Source organism: Rhinopithecus bieti, unplaced genomic scaffold (assembly GCF_001698545.2).
Source record: "Rhinopithecus bieti isolate Rb0 unplaced genomic scaffold, ASM169854v2 scaffold_42565, whole genome shotgun sequence".
In the NCBI taxonomy this organism is placed as follows: Eukaryota; Metazoa; Chordata; class Mammalia; order Primates; family Cercopithecidae; genus Rhinopithecus; species Rhinopithecus bieti.
This window is the reverse complement of record NW_016818029.1, coordinates 1,193,318-1,210,523: the sequence shown is the minus strand read 5'-3', so window position 1 is coordinate 1,210,523 and position 17,206 is coordinate 1,193,318. Positions and strand designations below refer to the sequence as shown.

General features: G+C 37.1%; 1 protein-coding gene across 1 annotated transcript in view; it reads left to right on the top strand.

Moving 5' to 3' along the window:
- Window positions 1-1,095: 1,095 nt before the first annotated feature.
- The window catches only part of CPB1 (carboxypeptidase B1), a 32,486-nt gene continuing 16,375 nt past the window's right edge, over window positions 1,096-17,206 (top strand). The window contains exons 1-6 of the mRNA XM_017856552.1: window positions 1,096-1,337; window positions 1,445-1,520; window positions 7,920-8,044; window positions 14,123-14,222; window positions 14,311-14,412; window positions 15,266-15,367. Of these exons, the coding sequence (XP_017712041.1) occupies window positions 1,267-1,337; window positions 1,445-1,520; window positions 7,920-8,044; window positions 14,123-14,222; window positions 14,311-14,412; window positions 15,266-15,367 (576 nt within the window). The 5' untranslated portion in view covers window positions 1,096-1,266. The remainder of the gene's footprint in view (window positions 1,338-1,444; window positions 1,521-7,919; window positions 8,045-14,122; window positions 14,223-14,310; window positions 14,413-15,265; window positions 15,368-17,206) is intronic.

Below are 17,206 nucleotides of genomic sequence, written 5' to 3'. Positions count from 1 at the left end.
AATACTAAAAATAACCAGGTGTTGGAGAGAACACAAAGCCACTAGATACTGATGGAAGCTTAAAATGGTACAAACCATGATGGAAAAAATGTTTAGCAGAATCTTATTGCGTTAAACCTAGATTTACACTATTGCTTAACAATTCCACTCACATGTTCACCCTCCTTAAATGAAAACATATGCCAAGTAGAGAACTTGTACAAAAATATTTATTGCAGCCTTATTAACAATAACACAAAATTGGAAACAACACAAATATCTCAACAGTAAAACAGCTAAACAAATTATGACATATCCATATAATGGAATATCACTTAATAATAAAAAGTAATAAACCAATAATGCCAACAAAGCCAAGCACAGTGGCTCATGCCTGTAATCCCAGCACTCTGGGAGGCTGAGGCAGGCAGACCACTTGATGCCAGGAGTTCAAGGCCAGCCTGGACAACAAAGGGAAACTGCGTCTCTACTAAAAATACAAAAATTAGCCAAGCATGGTGGTGCATTCCAGTAATCCTAGCTACTCGGGAGTCTGAGGCACAAGAATCACTTGAACCCAGGAGGTAGAGGTTGCAGTAAGCTGAGATCACACGCCACTGCACTCCCACCTGGGCGACAGAATGAGACTCTGTCTCAAAAATAATATTAACAGTAATAATGGTAATACAAACAAAAATACTGATAAATCTCAAAAACATTATCTTCAATGATAGAAGCCAGAAACAAAGGAATATATATAGTATAATCTCATTTACATTAAGTTTAATACAGGCAAAATTAATGTATAAAGCTAAAAATCAGAGTAACATTTGCCTGAGAGGAGTACAGAAATAGACTGGAAAAGTGCACAAGGGAATTTGTTAGGGTGATGTTCTATATCTTGTTTGAGATGTTTATTACATGAGTTTATACATTTGTCAAAACTCATCAAACTTTACACGAAAATCTGCAGAATTTATTGTATGTAATTCTCAATTCAAAATGGAAAAAAATACAAAATAGATTTTATTTAAATCTAACTTACTCCCAGGCTATTCAAGTTCTGATATCCAAATTAAATAAGTTGAATTTGAGAGTATTTACTCTATTTCCACAGGTGTTGAGAGAGATACTCTCTCAGACTTTACACAGCTACCAAGGCAACAATGCCAGGAAAACTATTAATCAAGATATGGTAGCACCTGCTTGCAATCAGGAGAAGAAAGCAAAGAACACTCTGGATTATAAAAGCAGATGAGACCTACCCACTAGGCCTAGTCAGACACAATGTTGGCGCCCTTGGTTCTGGCAACTGTGGCCCTGGCATCTGCTCATCATGGTGGTGAGCACTTTGAAGGGTAAGTAAGCCATCTTTAAGGAGCAAGTCCTTCTTTCTTGCTAGCCCCAAGATTTGGACACATCACTCAATTTACATTTTCTGTGCTTCTACTATCTCACTATTCAGCGAGAAGGTGTTCCGTGTTAATGTTGAAGATGAAAATCACATTAACGTAATCCGCAATTTGGCCAGCACCACCCAGGTAAGTAACAATTTTGATTTGCTTCACATGTAATTTAAAATCTTAGATGGCACTGTGATTCCAACAATGGGAAAAAATAACATGAAATATTAACTATAGTACTTTTGGTAGCAAGAAATAAAATCTTGGAAAACATTTAATGCCATAATGTCTTCTTTTTCTGCCTAAATTAGATTGCCATAAGCCCTGTGGTATTATAAATCCATGGTAACTTTTAAAAGAGCTGACAGTGTGACAACTGGATGAGTTGGAACTGTCACGAAGGTCACAGAACATCTAATGTGCAGTCACTTTCCTTCTAAGGCAAAAGAGAAAAATGATCAACTTGGATATTACTGAAAAACTGGGCTTTTGTCCAACTTCAAATTCATTTCCACATCCCATGTATCATCTGTCCTCTTTGATTTTCTTTCATTCCAAATCAAACAGCTTGGGTTTTCATGACCTTGATTCAGGTCCCCTAATGATATGACATGAGGGGAAAAGAAGGTAAAAGCCATGAGTGATTTTCATACTTTTCTTTTGCTTTCAAATAACTGACATCTCTGTGCTATTTTTTTTTTAATCCACCATATACGAGATGAGAACTGACGTTTTAAACTGTATATATAATGTAGCAGGAAGCTATTGCTGACCACAAATACAGCAGTTCCACTTGGACCAATGCCATTTTTTCATAAATATATAAACTAAAATAATCTGCTAGCTTATACACACACACATACACACACATATACACATGTATAGTCATTCTGTAGCTTTTAAGGCCTAGAGGAAGGAAGAAGAAGGTGGATAGTGTCATAATCACAGGCTCAGAAGTTCAGAATTGAAAGAAATATAAACTCATCTATTCTGGCGATTCACTCAAATCCGGAATTTCCTTCTGGGAAACAGCATCCGCAGTTGCTACTCCTGGTAAAACCTGTTTGAGTAATTCCGGGAATAGTTCGTTTACTACATTTTGGAACAGCCCACTTGCCTTACAAATCATTCCAACTGTTTGCTTCCTTATTCTAAGCTGAAAACTTCTTTCTCTAACTTTGACCTGTTGGGCTTAGCTGAGCCAAATATCATGTTACCTCTAAGATTTATCTTGTTCAGGCTTTCTGTCATTTTTCTTAAAACTGGTTTGCAGACTCTTGATCATTCTGCTCACCTCTAGATACAGCTCATTCTTTCTGTCTACATTTCTTTTTTTAAATGTAGTTACCAGAATTGACAATGGGCCTCCAGGTGTGCTCTGATTAATACATACTACAGGGCCGTTGCTTGCCTTCATTTGTAAAGCAGACATTTATTAATGGTGCCTAAGATTCTTTTTAGCATCTTGAGCAGTCATAGAACACTATAAGCTTATATTAAACCTGTGTTCAATCAAAACCATTAGGTAATTTTTTTTCCTCACATGAATCACCCTCGAACGAGGTATCCCTCCTTCTGTGCTTACCTAATTGACTTTTTTCACCTATATGTAGCATTTTAGATTTACACTTTTAAGATTTATCTTGATAGCTGTTTTCAGCATGTTGAGACCTTTTAGGAGACTAATTCAGTTATCCAGGGCAATAATTCTTCCCCGTAACTTTGTATCTCCAGCGAGTTTGATAATCATTCCTTTTCAACTTTTATCCTTGTCACAGATAAAAGAAAATATTAAGTAGGTCAGGAGTCACAGAATTAGAGGCCTTCTTCATGTTTCACTCATTCAGTACATATTTATCATGAATCTCCAACGTGCCAGACATAATGTTAAGCACTGAAGTGGTTCATTAACCTAGTCTCCTTGCACAAGTTTACTCAACTACCCAAACTAGTGGGGTGTTACCTAGGGGTAACTCTGCCTGATGCTTTCTGGTTTATAAAGAAAGATATCAATGCAGAGACTTCATCAAATACTTTACTAAGATCAAGATTCAACATTCTACCAGGTTAGTGTTCTCATCCAAAAATAAGGTGAAGTTAATTGGGCCTGACTTATTCTTGCTTTAAACCATACTGACTCCCAGAGACCAGCTTCCTTTTCTCAGCATTCACAATCCATCTGCTTCCAGTTACTCTGCAGCTTTGCCAGAATCCATGCCAAGCCCTAGCAGCTCCTGCTTCTGGGCTTCACCTATTTTCTTGTCTATAAAATCTAAAACTTGCCCCCTCTACTCCCCAGTAAGCCCTTCAAGCTCTGATTCTTCCAAGATCGCTGAGAAAGTTCTGCAATCACATCTGCAGTAATTTTTTTTTATTATTATCTAAAATTCAGCATTTCATAGTGGTCAAGAGCAGAGAGTCTGGACTCAGACTGCCTGGGTTCAGTTCCTAGCCCTACTACTTGTTAGTCAAACTTGGACACCTCTCTGGGTCTCAACTTCCTCGTTTGTAAAATGAAGATGATAATACTATTTTATGTAGGGGATTGTTGTGAGATGTAAATGAATTAATATAGGTAAAGCACTTAGAACTTAAATAGTAAGAACTATATGTGTTTGCTGCTATTACTATCATTAGGTCTGAAATTTTGAATACAATTTATATGGCTGGTATAATCAATCACCTATGTCCTCATCTACCTTAGGCCTCAATGTTCTCTTTCCAAAGAAGGTATTTCTGCTTAAATCATAACATGAAAAACTCTTTACTTATCCTTGTGGTAATTTCATCTCTAAGTAGTAATCGAATAAACAAGGGATAGTGTAACTCTCTCTTGGAAAACACAGAAGCCAAAAAAGAGTTAAATAGGGCTTCTTTCTTTCATCATGCTTTAGCTCCAAGCAGTTGGACCAACATATTTCTTCTTTATTCTTTTATTTTCAACATGATTGAAATGAGATTTTTATTCTCCTTAGCAATTATGGGAACAGCATATTCTGGTCTGTAGCCTTCCTGATAAGATCATTACAAGGGCATCCAGTCTTTGTATTCATCCTTGGCCATGTGTCCTTCCTCTCAGCTTTTGAACATGTCCTTTTAAATGCTGAATATATTGGACAGATCTGTAACCACACTGTACTCCAGCAGCCCGTCTTTTCTCATCTATAATTGAATAGTAAGGATTTTATTTTATCTCCTCACAATCAGGGTTGTACTTTTTCCTTTATTGAAGGCATTCACCATAAAACCTATTCACTTTTCTCCGGACTGTCTTGAAGTCTGTGTTTCTCAAATTTAAGGTGCATTTTCCTCTATATCTAGAGTAACATGGTTATTGTCTTCCAATGTTCTTATCATTCCTATTGTACCAGTAAGTTCCTCCCTGCTGTCTGGAATTGGGCCTTGAGTAGAAGTTGCTTTCTTTTCCAACAAAAAAGGAAAATTTCACCAAGATAAATGAAAAGTCTATCAGATGTTTGACTTATAGTCAAATGCAATTGTGAAGAAACAAATTCATGCAAATTTCTGAAGAAACAAAGATCCCCAACACCAATATTTATATTTTTATTGGCCAATCTTATTCCCAGAAAAATTTCAGGTTGGCATGCTACTTTATCTTGCTTTTGGCTAGTTTTCCGAGATATTTTAGGAAGAATTCTTTAGTTGTTAGGCAGCCGACTGATTAAATTAATATAATGCTATCATTTAAAGATATCTCTTAATCATCCAATAAATGTTCTGTATGGTTCTTTGTCATATTTATAATTTTATAACTTCAGTTTTCTAACTTCATAATGTATAGTTTAATTCCCTACATCTACATCCTATATTTCACTCCATGTTTATATTTCAGACATACATCTCATTCACAACGTCTTAGTAATTTCTGAAATTTATATTTATCACCTTATGTTATTACTTTGACTTTAATACCTGTATTCATATTTGGTGCATTGGTAACAGCTGTGAGACTAAAGCATCGCTCCTGATTTCCAGCCATGTTTCTCCTAGGAAGTACCAGAGACTAACTCCAGTATAGGGGGTCTGTGTCACACATGCGGCACTCCAGAGGGTTCTATGTTGACAGATTTGCTAACTAGTTTTCTCCATGTCAAACTGAAATTTTTAAGCAACCTCAGGTTAGGTCTGTAAGTTTCTGTCAAACATATTTATGAGATTTATTTGCCCCCCCTTAAAGAATCCGTAATGCTCATACTGTAATCTTAAAAGTAACACTTTCTCTACATATATATGTATACTCTTCTAATATTTGGTAGAGCTAGGACCAATGGGTAAGAGCTTAGGAGGATACAGATGGCAATTTTCAGTTTGATATTAGAAAGAAAACCATTTATAAGCAATTAAGCTGTTCTGAAGTAGCACTAGATATACACAAGGTTCTGCTAGAACCACCACCAAGAACATCATGCAGGCATTTGATGCTTTGAGTGGAAAGCTGGCATCTTCATATTGGCTCTTCCAAAGTAGACCCTGAGACAAAGATTCAAGGGAAAGAATTTTATCTGGGAAGCGCAGGGAGCCCTGGTAGAGAAGTGGGGAGTGCTACATAGAAGTAAAGGCACCCAACAAAGGAAACGGTGTTAAGCCAGCTACTAGAGGACAACTGGAGGTAAATTCACAGGGAAACTCTAGGAATGTGTACAAACAACACACTTCAGAATTATCCCACCTGAGAGGTGAAGGAGTTGGAGTAGTTCAACATTCGCTTTTCAGGATTATTGGTTGAACCACAAAGAGTAATTTCCTTGGTACCTCCTGTCTACCTGGAGCTGGGAATTTGACTTTTCCCAGTTCTATAGGAAAGAGCCCTCAGGCACAGAGAGCAGATCTTAGCAACGGGAGTACATGGAGCACACTAAAAGGTCCCCGCAATTATGTACCAGCGGGACACTGTCAGGTCAGCTACAGATACGTGGAGGACTTTATGTGTTTTGCCAATTCTCAACCTTGTCGTCTATAATAAAGACATCCCTCCCTGTCCCACCACACCATAGAATGACAGGTGTTTATTAGGAACATAAATTCAGAGCTAAGTTTCAAAAATACGTTTTCTCTTGTAATGTGCTTATCTTCATTGCCCTTTTCTCCATAATGTTGGCTAACTAGAAGTTGTCACCAGCCCCTTGCTTTCTCTGTCCTTATCTTAGCATGTCTTTATACTTCCACACTTCATTTAACCCTCTCATCCTTGACTCACTAGGTCACCTTCTACAGCCAATCCTTATCCAAACATTGATACTCTCTCCTTTCAATCCCTTTGTGATACTCACCTCACCTCACACTTTTTTCTTCTGGAATGCCAGTATCCCTGCCTCCCATGGCCCTGACATTCCTTATGGGTCTGCTTCGTGACTCACCACCTCTAGATATCTACAGTGGTGTGAAGCTTGCCAGGACAGAATATAGGTTACTGGGAGCCCCACAAGTGTATCTGAAACTGAGATGTCTTATAGTATTACCTCGTCATTTTCTGCTGCACAGCCTCTAAGTCTGCCCAGACTCCCTTCCAAGTTTCCAAGCAGTGGTCCTAAATATCACCATCAGACACATTTCTAGCCCCAAAGCAGTGTGCAAACATGTGAACAGAGATTGGCTGAGACACAGGGACAAAGAAAGACCCAATGTCAGGCTGACCTCAGACTTCTAGGCTTCCACTTAGCACAAGCAAGGAAAAGAAAAACAGACACCTACAAGACGCAGTATGTTTTAGTTAATATTTTTCCACTGAAAAGTGATACTTAAAACCACACATCCACAGACTTTTTAAAAATGCTGTTTTGGACTTCATATTCTCCAACGTCTCCCCCATAAAGACAAAGGCCATGTTTGATTTGCCCACTAATGTATTCCTAGTCTCAGACACAGAGCCTAGCATATCGTAGGTTCTCAACAATAGTTGATGAGTAACTAAATAAATGAAAATGTCAGTACATGACTGGATCCCCAAGAGCAATTTGTTTCCAGCCACAGTGCCAATATACCCATTGTGAAAAGATATCATTTTCTTTCTGATGTATCCCCACAAGTCAGGGATGCTCCTGGTTCCACATATTACTGTGACTTGCACAGAATTGAGTTCCAAGAAAATGCATAAGTCCATTAAAAGTAAAACAGCTTTATATTTCTCCATTAAATTTTGTAGTTCTAGTTAATTCATCATTCATCTAACACATAGATCCATTACCACAACACTACTATCCCAATAAGCTAGTGATCCAGAAAATCAATAAGTAGAAAAGAACAGTTACAAAATACAACTAACTAGCATATGATTATATGATTTTCATGTTCATTGATAATCAATCAAGGTTATATATGTATTAGTAAACAGTTTTATCAACATCTAACTGCTTGGTTCCAACCCTTGTTCACTCAAAGGAAATATTTTCAACAGATTTCATGGATGATTTGATTTTGAAAATAACTCAGTTGGGTAGAGCACTAACATGCTCACAGATGATCATTCACCCATTGAATTATAGGTATCCAATATAGTTTATCTTGCCCTTTATTCAGATTGACTTCTGGAAGCCAGATTCTGTCACACAAATCAAACCTCACAGTACAGTTGACTTCCGTGTTAAAGCAGAAGATATTGTCACTGTGGAGAATGTTCTAAAGCAGAATGAACTACAACATGAGTAAGTTTATGTTTTATTAATATTAAAATTCTCTCCCATGCATGCTTTCATCTGAGCCTTTGAATAACTCTGGGAGAGGAGAAATGAGACCAAGACCATGCCTTCCCCAGGACCCCATAAATAGGTAACAGCAGAGCTGGCCCTGGATTCCAAGTCTTAAGACTTCAATTCTGATGGATTTTGTGTTTAGTTATTGCTCTAATGAAAATGGTTTTTATTCTTGAACCCCAAGTCTTCTGCCAGATATATGACTTGGTCCATTTTACAAGCAATGTATAGAGTACAGGCCTAACCAATGGATACTCTATTCTCAGCGAGACATAGTTTTAACCCCAAATCTTATCAGCTCTTCTTTCTAGGGTATCAGCCAGACCTATTGTGAGCTATGAGGGCTATTTATGCATTTTTAGCCTAAGGAGAAGTATAGAGTCAGTCTGAATGACCCTTCTGTCCTTTTTTCTCTAAAGTCCCACCACTATCTCTAACGGTAGGAGAAGGCATGGAAAGAAAGATGCAAAGACTAGAGTAGTTGGCTAAGCTGATCCTGTCTCCCTCACTGAATACCACTTTGGTTCATCTAGGTCTTTCATACAAGAATGTCTTCCTAAGTAAAGGCAATTGTCCATTTGCTGATCCAACAAATCAATATTGAATGTCTACATGTATCAAGTTCCAATAAGGACAGATATGGCCTCACATCCTTTAGGGGAAAACAGACTTTAAATAAGGAATTGCGGTAGTATTTAATAGATGGTAAGAAGAGTAAAGAGCTGGAGTTCAGAAGAATAGACCAAGTCTAGGGGTCAGGGAGGGCTGTCCTAGGAAATGATTCTTCAGCTGAGAACTGAAAGAGGAGTAGGAGTTGATTAGCCAGACAAAGACGAGGAAAAAACCATACTTTAGGCAGAGAACAGACCATATGCTAGGGCTTAGAAGCAGGAGAGACCATGCTAACCCAGGACATTTGCATAAGAGGGAAGGAAGAAACAAGGTCTCTAGTATAAAGCAGAGGTCCTCCTCCAGTGGGTGGATTAGGGAGGAACAAAGACAAAGTCTTGGGCTCTGGTCCTGTAAATTCGAATGTTTATCCAGCAATCCACCATCACAAATTCAAGTCGTCGTTATGTTTTGGAAAAATGTAAGCTATATAATTTTAACAGAAATTTCTCTTGTTTTCGCATCTTAAAATGTAAAAGAATAGTATCTGTGCCAGTGAAGATGTCAGAATTGTCACCTATAAAATCTGTACCTCCATTAGGAGAAGTGGTATAGCATAGTGCAACAAGTAAAGGCTTTGGGAAAAAAACAGACCAGATTCTAATCCTGGCTTTGCACATTGCTGTATGATTGTGGGTAATTTGCTCAACCTTTCTGAGCTTCAGCTTTCTTATCCATAAAATGAAGACATAATGCCTCTCTCAAACGGCTGTTGTAAAAATAAAACAAAACAGTACATAAATAAATTACAACTGGTATTATATTGCTGAGAATGCTGCTATGGTTTACTGTTGTACAAAGAGGGAGATTATACATTTTTTAAGAGTCTACAGAAACTGCTATGTTTAACCCCATTATCATGCCTCACAAAGCTTAGCTATGTGCTTTCTGCCTGAGGGAAGTGTCAAAAGGTGACCTTAAGAATTGACTGTCTTTTTACAACAAAGATATAACCTAGTAAGTCTCAAAATGTGATTAAGATTCATGTCTATAACATTTTGCTCTTTTTATTATCCTGAAAAGGACATCTAAAATTCTAGTCCTTGGAGCATTCAGAAGCATTCAAAAGATGAGTTTCTTTGTAATTCTTTAAGAAAACAAAGATCAGCGACCATAGATTAACTCTAGCTACCTGAATGATGTCTTAATTCTACCCTTATCACAAAACGGTAAAATGGTTTCTGATAGAATTTCAATCTCTATTTATAATCAGATAGAAAATTCACTTTCCTTTTAGTGGTGAACTTTTTGGGAATTGTGTATGAATGTTGTCTCATCTAGAACATAGAACATCCCCTGAGGGCTAAGAGCTTGTTAATTTTTGCTTCTCTGTTCACTGCTTAGCACATTTGTAGCATGTAATTTTCGAAATATTAAATAATAATAAGTCCCTGGAAATCCTGGAGAAGCATACCAGCAATATCCTTGCTGGGGTTGCAAGCAGTCCCTGTGCATCCCATTATTACCTCATATGGTAACTAACTTGTATTTAGACGATTTCCTGCTGGCAAAAATTTGCAGTAGTGTTTGTGTATGACAAGAACCATCCGCTGCACACAAGTTCTACCAAAATAACTTCTCAGATTTTTTTGGTGTTTCCAACCCTCTTCACCAAGACCTGTATTATTTGGCAGCTTTAATCAGATCCTGAATTATCATAGGAAAAAAATCAAAATGTGTGCAAAAAGAAAGATAACTGTAGTTTTAAATGCCAAAGCTTCACCCTTAGTAACAGAAAGACTAGGAATCAGATAGCATAAATTTCCAACTTATGGTTATGAAGCTAAGTTGACAGAACCTTTAGGTGCCCTACCCTCCATGGAATTCTCTGCTACAGACTGTAGAAAGATTGCCTTTGCCCTACTTGATCCAGGGAGACTGATTGTTGCTCAAACATATATCAGCATTTTTCTGCATATTTCAGAGGTATACAGGAAGGTGTCCTAGGATAGCAACAGGCACGTAGTAATGTTCTTCAATAGCAGTGGGCACAAAATCCAGGTACTGATCAAATATTCCATTTTCCAGACATCTGAAAGGGGGATAAAACTGAGTCATGTGTTTCTTTACTTCTCAGACATTGTGTTCCTTGCTTTTTTGGGAGTCCCAGTTATCTAATTTGCTTGCGTGTTTAAAAAAAAAAAAAAAAAAAAAAAAAGGAGAAGTTGGATGGCACTATAAAATGAGCATATAAAAGTATAAAACACTATACATGCTTCTCTATTTTGGAGCTGTGAGGCATTGTTTTAATCTTCTAGAATGGAAGCTCATTATTCAGTAATAATATTTTGTAATATAGCTAAAGTAGTACTTTGTCCTAAATCTAATAAAATCAAATAACCACAGGACTGGGAAGGATTATTTGAGGTCAGTTCCCCGCCTTCAAGCAAAAGTCAGCACCACATTTCAACCGCACTCTGATGCTCTTTTGCAAGTTACTAGAGGATATTTTTACTCTTGGGTGTCATCTTCAATTTAACTAACTGGTTTTTTATGCTTCTTTGTCCTGGATATTGATGAAAATGTTTAATATTTAACGTAGTAATAACTCTAACAGAATGTCTCTTAGTACCAAACGAAATGCCAGCCCCCACATGTCACCAATCCTCCTAAATAATTTAAACTCAGCCAGTCGCGGTGGCTCACGCCTGTAATCCCAGCACCTTCGGAGGCCGAGGCAGGTGGATCATCAGGTCAGGAGATCAAGACCATCCTGGCTAACACGGTGAAACCCCGTCTCTACTAAAAATACAACAAATTAGCCAGGTGCGATGGCAGGTGCCTGTAGTCCCAGCTACTTGGGAGGCTGAGGCAGGAGAATGGCGTGAACTTGGGAAGCGGAGCTTGCAGTGAACCGTGATTGCACCACTGCACGCCAGCCTGGGCGACAGAACAAGACTCCATCTCAAAAATAAATAAATAAATAAATAATAATTTGAACTAAAGGGTTGGGTACAGGTAAGAGGATAGCAATATGTCTGGAAGCTTTGAAATGAAAGAGGATGTCATTTTCTGGTTCCTCTTGGATTTTTTTTTTTTTTTTTTTTCATTCCAAGAAGCTCATCCTTGCTAGGTAAGATTTGTTCTTTCACATTATGATATCGAGACATAATTGTCTTCTTAGCAGTTTCTGTCGGTTGATTTTTTGTTGTCATTGTTTCCAGGTTTTTGTCTTGCTTGGCTTGCTTTGTTTCGGTTTGGTTAGTCTGTTTTTAGTTTTTTGTTATCCTTGAATATCCTTTCCTGAACTATCTATTTTTTAGTTTTCCTCCACGTTTTCCTGAGTTATGACAGTGATAACTGGCAAATTTTTATTTTTTTCATAAACTGGGAAGACATGTATGTAAATGACTAAGGCTTATGGATTGGAATCAAGCCACAGCATTTTGGAATTGAAAAGGATGTTGAATATTTACTAATCAAATGACCCCATTCTAAAACTTATGACATAAGGTCCAGGGATTAGATGACTTTTCTAAAGCCAGTTTATGAGTTGGGCAAAACTATGACCTTGATCTTTTGATTCCTTATTCATGATTCCTTCTACTTCCACCCTATTCCTTAACAATTCAATTGGGGTGGTGAATATAACTGGGATAGTGAATATAGTGCTGACTAAAATCACTGTTCCTAACTATAGCAGACTGACTGATGTTCCCCAAAAAACTCTATATCCTAATCCCCAGAACATCTGAATATGTCATGTTTATCACAAAGAGGAATTAAGGTTATAGATGGAATTAAGGTTCCTAATCAGCTGATGTTAAAATAGGGAGATTATTCTGGATTGTCCTATAGGTCCACTGTAATCATGGGTCTTTAAAGTGAAAGAGAGAGGGAGAAGAGGTCACAGTGATTGGATGTGAGGACTTTATCTGCTGTTGGAGCCTTGAAAGTGGAGAAAAGGGTATGGCCAAGGAATGCAGGTGACCTCTAAGAACTAGAAAGGGCAAGGAATTAGATTATCCCCTAGAGCTTCCCTGTTGATACCTCTTTTTTAGCCACACCTCATTTTTATCCCAGTGAGACTTATGTTGGAATTCTAACCTACAGAACTATAAAATAATAAATTTTATATATATTTAAGCCACTAAGTCTGTGGCAACTGACAGCAGCTATAGAAAACTAATATACTCACAAAGCATTGGCAGCTGTTCAATGGAAAATGTTTTTCCATGGAATAACTTCTAAAATCTGCATTTTTTCCTTTGTAATTACTACCTTAAGATAGTTAAGACCTTAAGAAAGTGTTTGTCTTTTGCTAGGAAACAGATCCCGTTTGGTATTAATTTATTACACTTTCCAAAAACAGGCGCAAGTTCATACCCAAGTTCACCAATTGAAGGAGTGACCAGGAGGAAGCTTCAGAGGATGTCCCTGACATACTTCATCAGAATGTCCTTGGGAAAGCCAGAGGAGAAGCAGACTTTTGATGTGTGTCTGCAATTCTCTGTATGTCAGATAAAATCATTTCAAGGTTTAACTGGATAATAGAAATTTCTGCAAAGTGGCCTCTGTCTGTAATATTCACAGTACTGTGATCAAGGATACTAATGATCATAAATTTTTCTCTCTTCCAAGCATACTTTTCACTCAAAGTAGAAAGGGAAGTGAAGTCACACACATACACACCTTCAGACTGGCCTCATAATGGAAACTATCACCTGAACAATTCATTTATCTAAATAGGTAGGCCTCAAAGGTTTCTGTTACCACTTTTCATATTACCTTGCTACAGAACCATTATTAGATTACTTAAACCATCCAAAAGACAAGCAAATAGAAACTAGTTCTTTAAACCCATTCTTCTTTTACCTAGTAAATCTTCAGCTTGTTAATATTTCAGAATTTCCAGACAAGATATTTTTCTCAGAACCTAGAGACAGTTCCAAAGTGACAACTCCTCCCATTTACCCAGGATTGAGTAGCTCTCTGGAACACAAGACTTTTAGTTCTAAATTCAGAAAAGTCCTGAGGAAGAAAGACCATAGACAGGCTTCGAGTACATACTGTTGTGTGGAAACCCAAGGCCCTGACCCAAAATGTCCCAGGTACCAGGGGCAACCATTTTCCAAGTTTAAGGTTCACAGATAGTCAAATACCTGAGGTTTGGGCTGAGGAAGATCCTATTTTGCTTGCACTCTCCCGTATCCTTCTTCGTGACTTACTCACTCTTTACAATCAGTAACAGAATCTCCCTGGAGCAGCTGAAGGCCATCAGGAAGAACCAGAGGACGACATGAGAATTTATGGAGAGTGCACTGTGCCATCTGCTAAAGCAGCGGCTCTGGGGCTTTATGTGTGTTCACTGGGGAAAAATACACTTATGTTCATAGGAACACCCACTTTGGTTCATTGCAGGGTACTGATAAGCAACCTGAGAAATGTGGTGGAGGCTCAGTTTGATAGCCCGGTTCGTGCAACAGGACACAGTTATGAGAAGTACAACAAGTGGGAAACGGTATGATGTACACATGATTTAGACAGATATTACTTTGGGAATTGAACCAAGAATGCCACACTGATCTACAAATGATTCTATTTGGTAGATAGAGGCTTGGACTCAACAAGTTGCCACTGAGAATCCAGCCCTCATCTCTCGCAGTGTTATTGGAACCACATTTGAGGGACGTGATATTTACCTCCTCAAGGTAATCATTTTTAACCATGACCTTGCCATGTCTGAGGGCTTTAAATCAATGAATTCTAACATATGAACATCTGTTTCACAGACATGCTTATCCCAAACATTGTTATAACTCTTTCCTGCCTACACCCCCGAGGGAACCAGATTCCCCAGCTTCTTTTATCATATGTGGATTTTTAAATCATTATTTTGATTTATTCAAAAGGAAAAATGCAATAAAATAAGAGAAGACCTATAAATTTAACCACATTCCTGTAAGCAATGTAAATGATTATCTACCTTGATGAAATTCTTCTTTCCCAGCTGTCGTTTGCAAATCCATTTGCTAAAGAGGTTCATAAACTTCATGTCTATCAGACAACATTACAAAGCATATCAACAATTTGTTTCTGTCATTTTCTAACACCATTTTTGTCATGTAATTCTAATGAAGGAAATAAAAAGACAAGGAATAAGTGAGAGAGTAGTAAAAATTCTTACAAGATTAGCAATAATCATGATTACTTCTAATTACTCATCCAGTTGTCTTGGTCATGTCACCTAATAACAGCAGCTGAAAATAACCTCCACATGAGTAAAATTAAGCAGGGTAATCAAGCATCATCTGAAAATACGAGCTTGTCAAGCTTAATAAAAGTAATAAACAGCCATATAAGCTTTCAGCTCAAACATTGTGAGTCTAGAAGCAAGAACATACTGTGTTAGTATTATATTTTAATTTGATTTAATCATGGGATCCAGCTCTTGCTGCTGTTGGGTTTCACTTGTTGAGTCTCAAGCCCAGACGGGTAGTGGAGGTTAACCCCTGAATGTCCTATGATGAATCATGGTTTCCCTTTTCCTTTTGCTTGCAATAGGTTGGCAAAGCTGGACAAAATAAGCCTGCCATTTTCATAGACTGTGGTTTCCATGCCAGAGAGTGGATTTCTCCCGCATTTTGCCAGTGGTTTGTAAGAGAGGTCAGTGTGTAGAGTGGTTTTTGGCAAAGAGAAATGTATGTTTTAATTTTCAATTAATTCCTTAAAACCTAGAGAGAATAATAACACAGAAAAAAATCCACAATTACAAGTTCCCAATTTTGGAAATTAGTTTCAACTTCCACCAACAGACCTTTATAAGGCAAGATTTTAAACAGAAAATTCCATTTATGGGCCAGATGCAGTGGCTCATGCCTATAACCCTAGCACTTTGGGAGGCCGAGACAGGTGGATTGCTTGGGCTCAGGAATTGGAGACCAGCCTGGGCAACATGGTGAAACCTCATCTCAAAAAAAAAAAAAAAAAAAAAAAAACAATTGTATTTATTTGAATTTCACTCATCTGAACTTTCTCACCCACATTTGGTAGAGAGTCCAACAACTAGCATAGTGGTTGGTCATGTAAAACCTAATGGTTGTGGTTAAACCAATTGGATCATTATCTCCTGGCTAATAATAATTGTATACTTCAGAAGAAAACAGTGGATAGTAGTCCTTACTCTAAATGATACTGGTTTTCATGCCTTATCATTCTAATAATAAGATATATGTAAAAGCCTTTTAAAAACAAGTTTTAAAATATGCATAAGTCTATACTGATATGCATAGATGATTCAATAAATAAAAGAGAGGCAAAAAACAACTCCTTCTTGCAGAAGAATTACAACTAATATATGTACAAAGAATAAGCAAAACATAAAATCATCACTAGAACACCACAGCAATAATCACGTCAGGCAAATCCACAGATGGATATAAAATTAGTGGGTAAAAGTTTAGTGAGAAACAGGATATTTGCACAGTCTCAAAGTTATCTCCTCCCAAAAATGTATTCATTATAAAGGGAAAACTTACAGTGGATAAACCTAGCAGAAGGAACTACCTTAACTAAGTAATCAAGGTTGACATCACCAGTAATAAATAAGACATATCAATATCATGTACCTTCAGATATTATGAAGTGAAAAGACATATCACATTGTGATATGTGGCATTCTTCCTTAAAATAAGTGACCTCCCTTTAATCATAAACAAAATTTAATTTTGAAAAATAATTTAGACAAACTCAAAGTAAGGGGCATTCTGCAAAATAACCTGACCAGAACTCTTCAACAGTATTAAAGTCATAAAACACAAAAAGACTGAAGACCTGTCACAGATCAGAGGAGACAATGGAGACAAGACAAATAAAGGCAATGTAGGATCCTAGATTGGAAACGAGAATGGAAAAAGGATATTAGTGGATAAACTTGTGAAATCTGAATAAAGTCTATAAATTAGTTTATAGTATTGTATCACTGTTAATTTCTTCACTTTGAAAATTATACCATGGTTATGTAAGATGGTAACATTCAGGAAGCTGGATGAAGGGTATATGGGAACTACTTTTGCAATTCTTCTGTAAGTCTAAAATTATTTCAAATTTAAAAGTTGAAAACATTGAAGTGCTTTAAATATATAAGAATATTATCATATACAACATAATTTTTGTGTGAAGCACTTCCATATATATTTGTTATATAGTCTTGGTTTCTAGACATTATGTATCAGATTGGCATCACTTAGCTTCACTATGTAGCTCACCGTCTGCCTTTTAGAAGAGGATAACTGGATCTTAGAATGAAATTTTACTATTTTTCCAATTTGCAGACCATTAAAAGAACATGATTATATAGCACCTGTAACCTAAAAAGCACATGCTTGATCATGTAATATTGTAATTAATTTATATATATATATATATAATTACAAATAGTATATAAAAACTGTTCACACATAGAAGTCTAATCTATTTTAATGTTTATTCAAGCAAGCCTAGGGA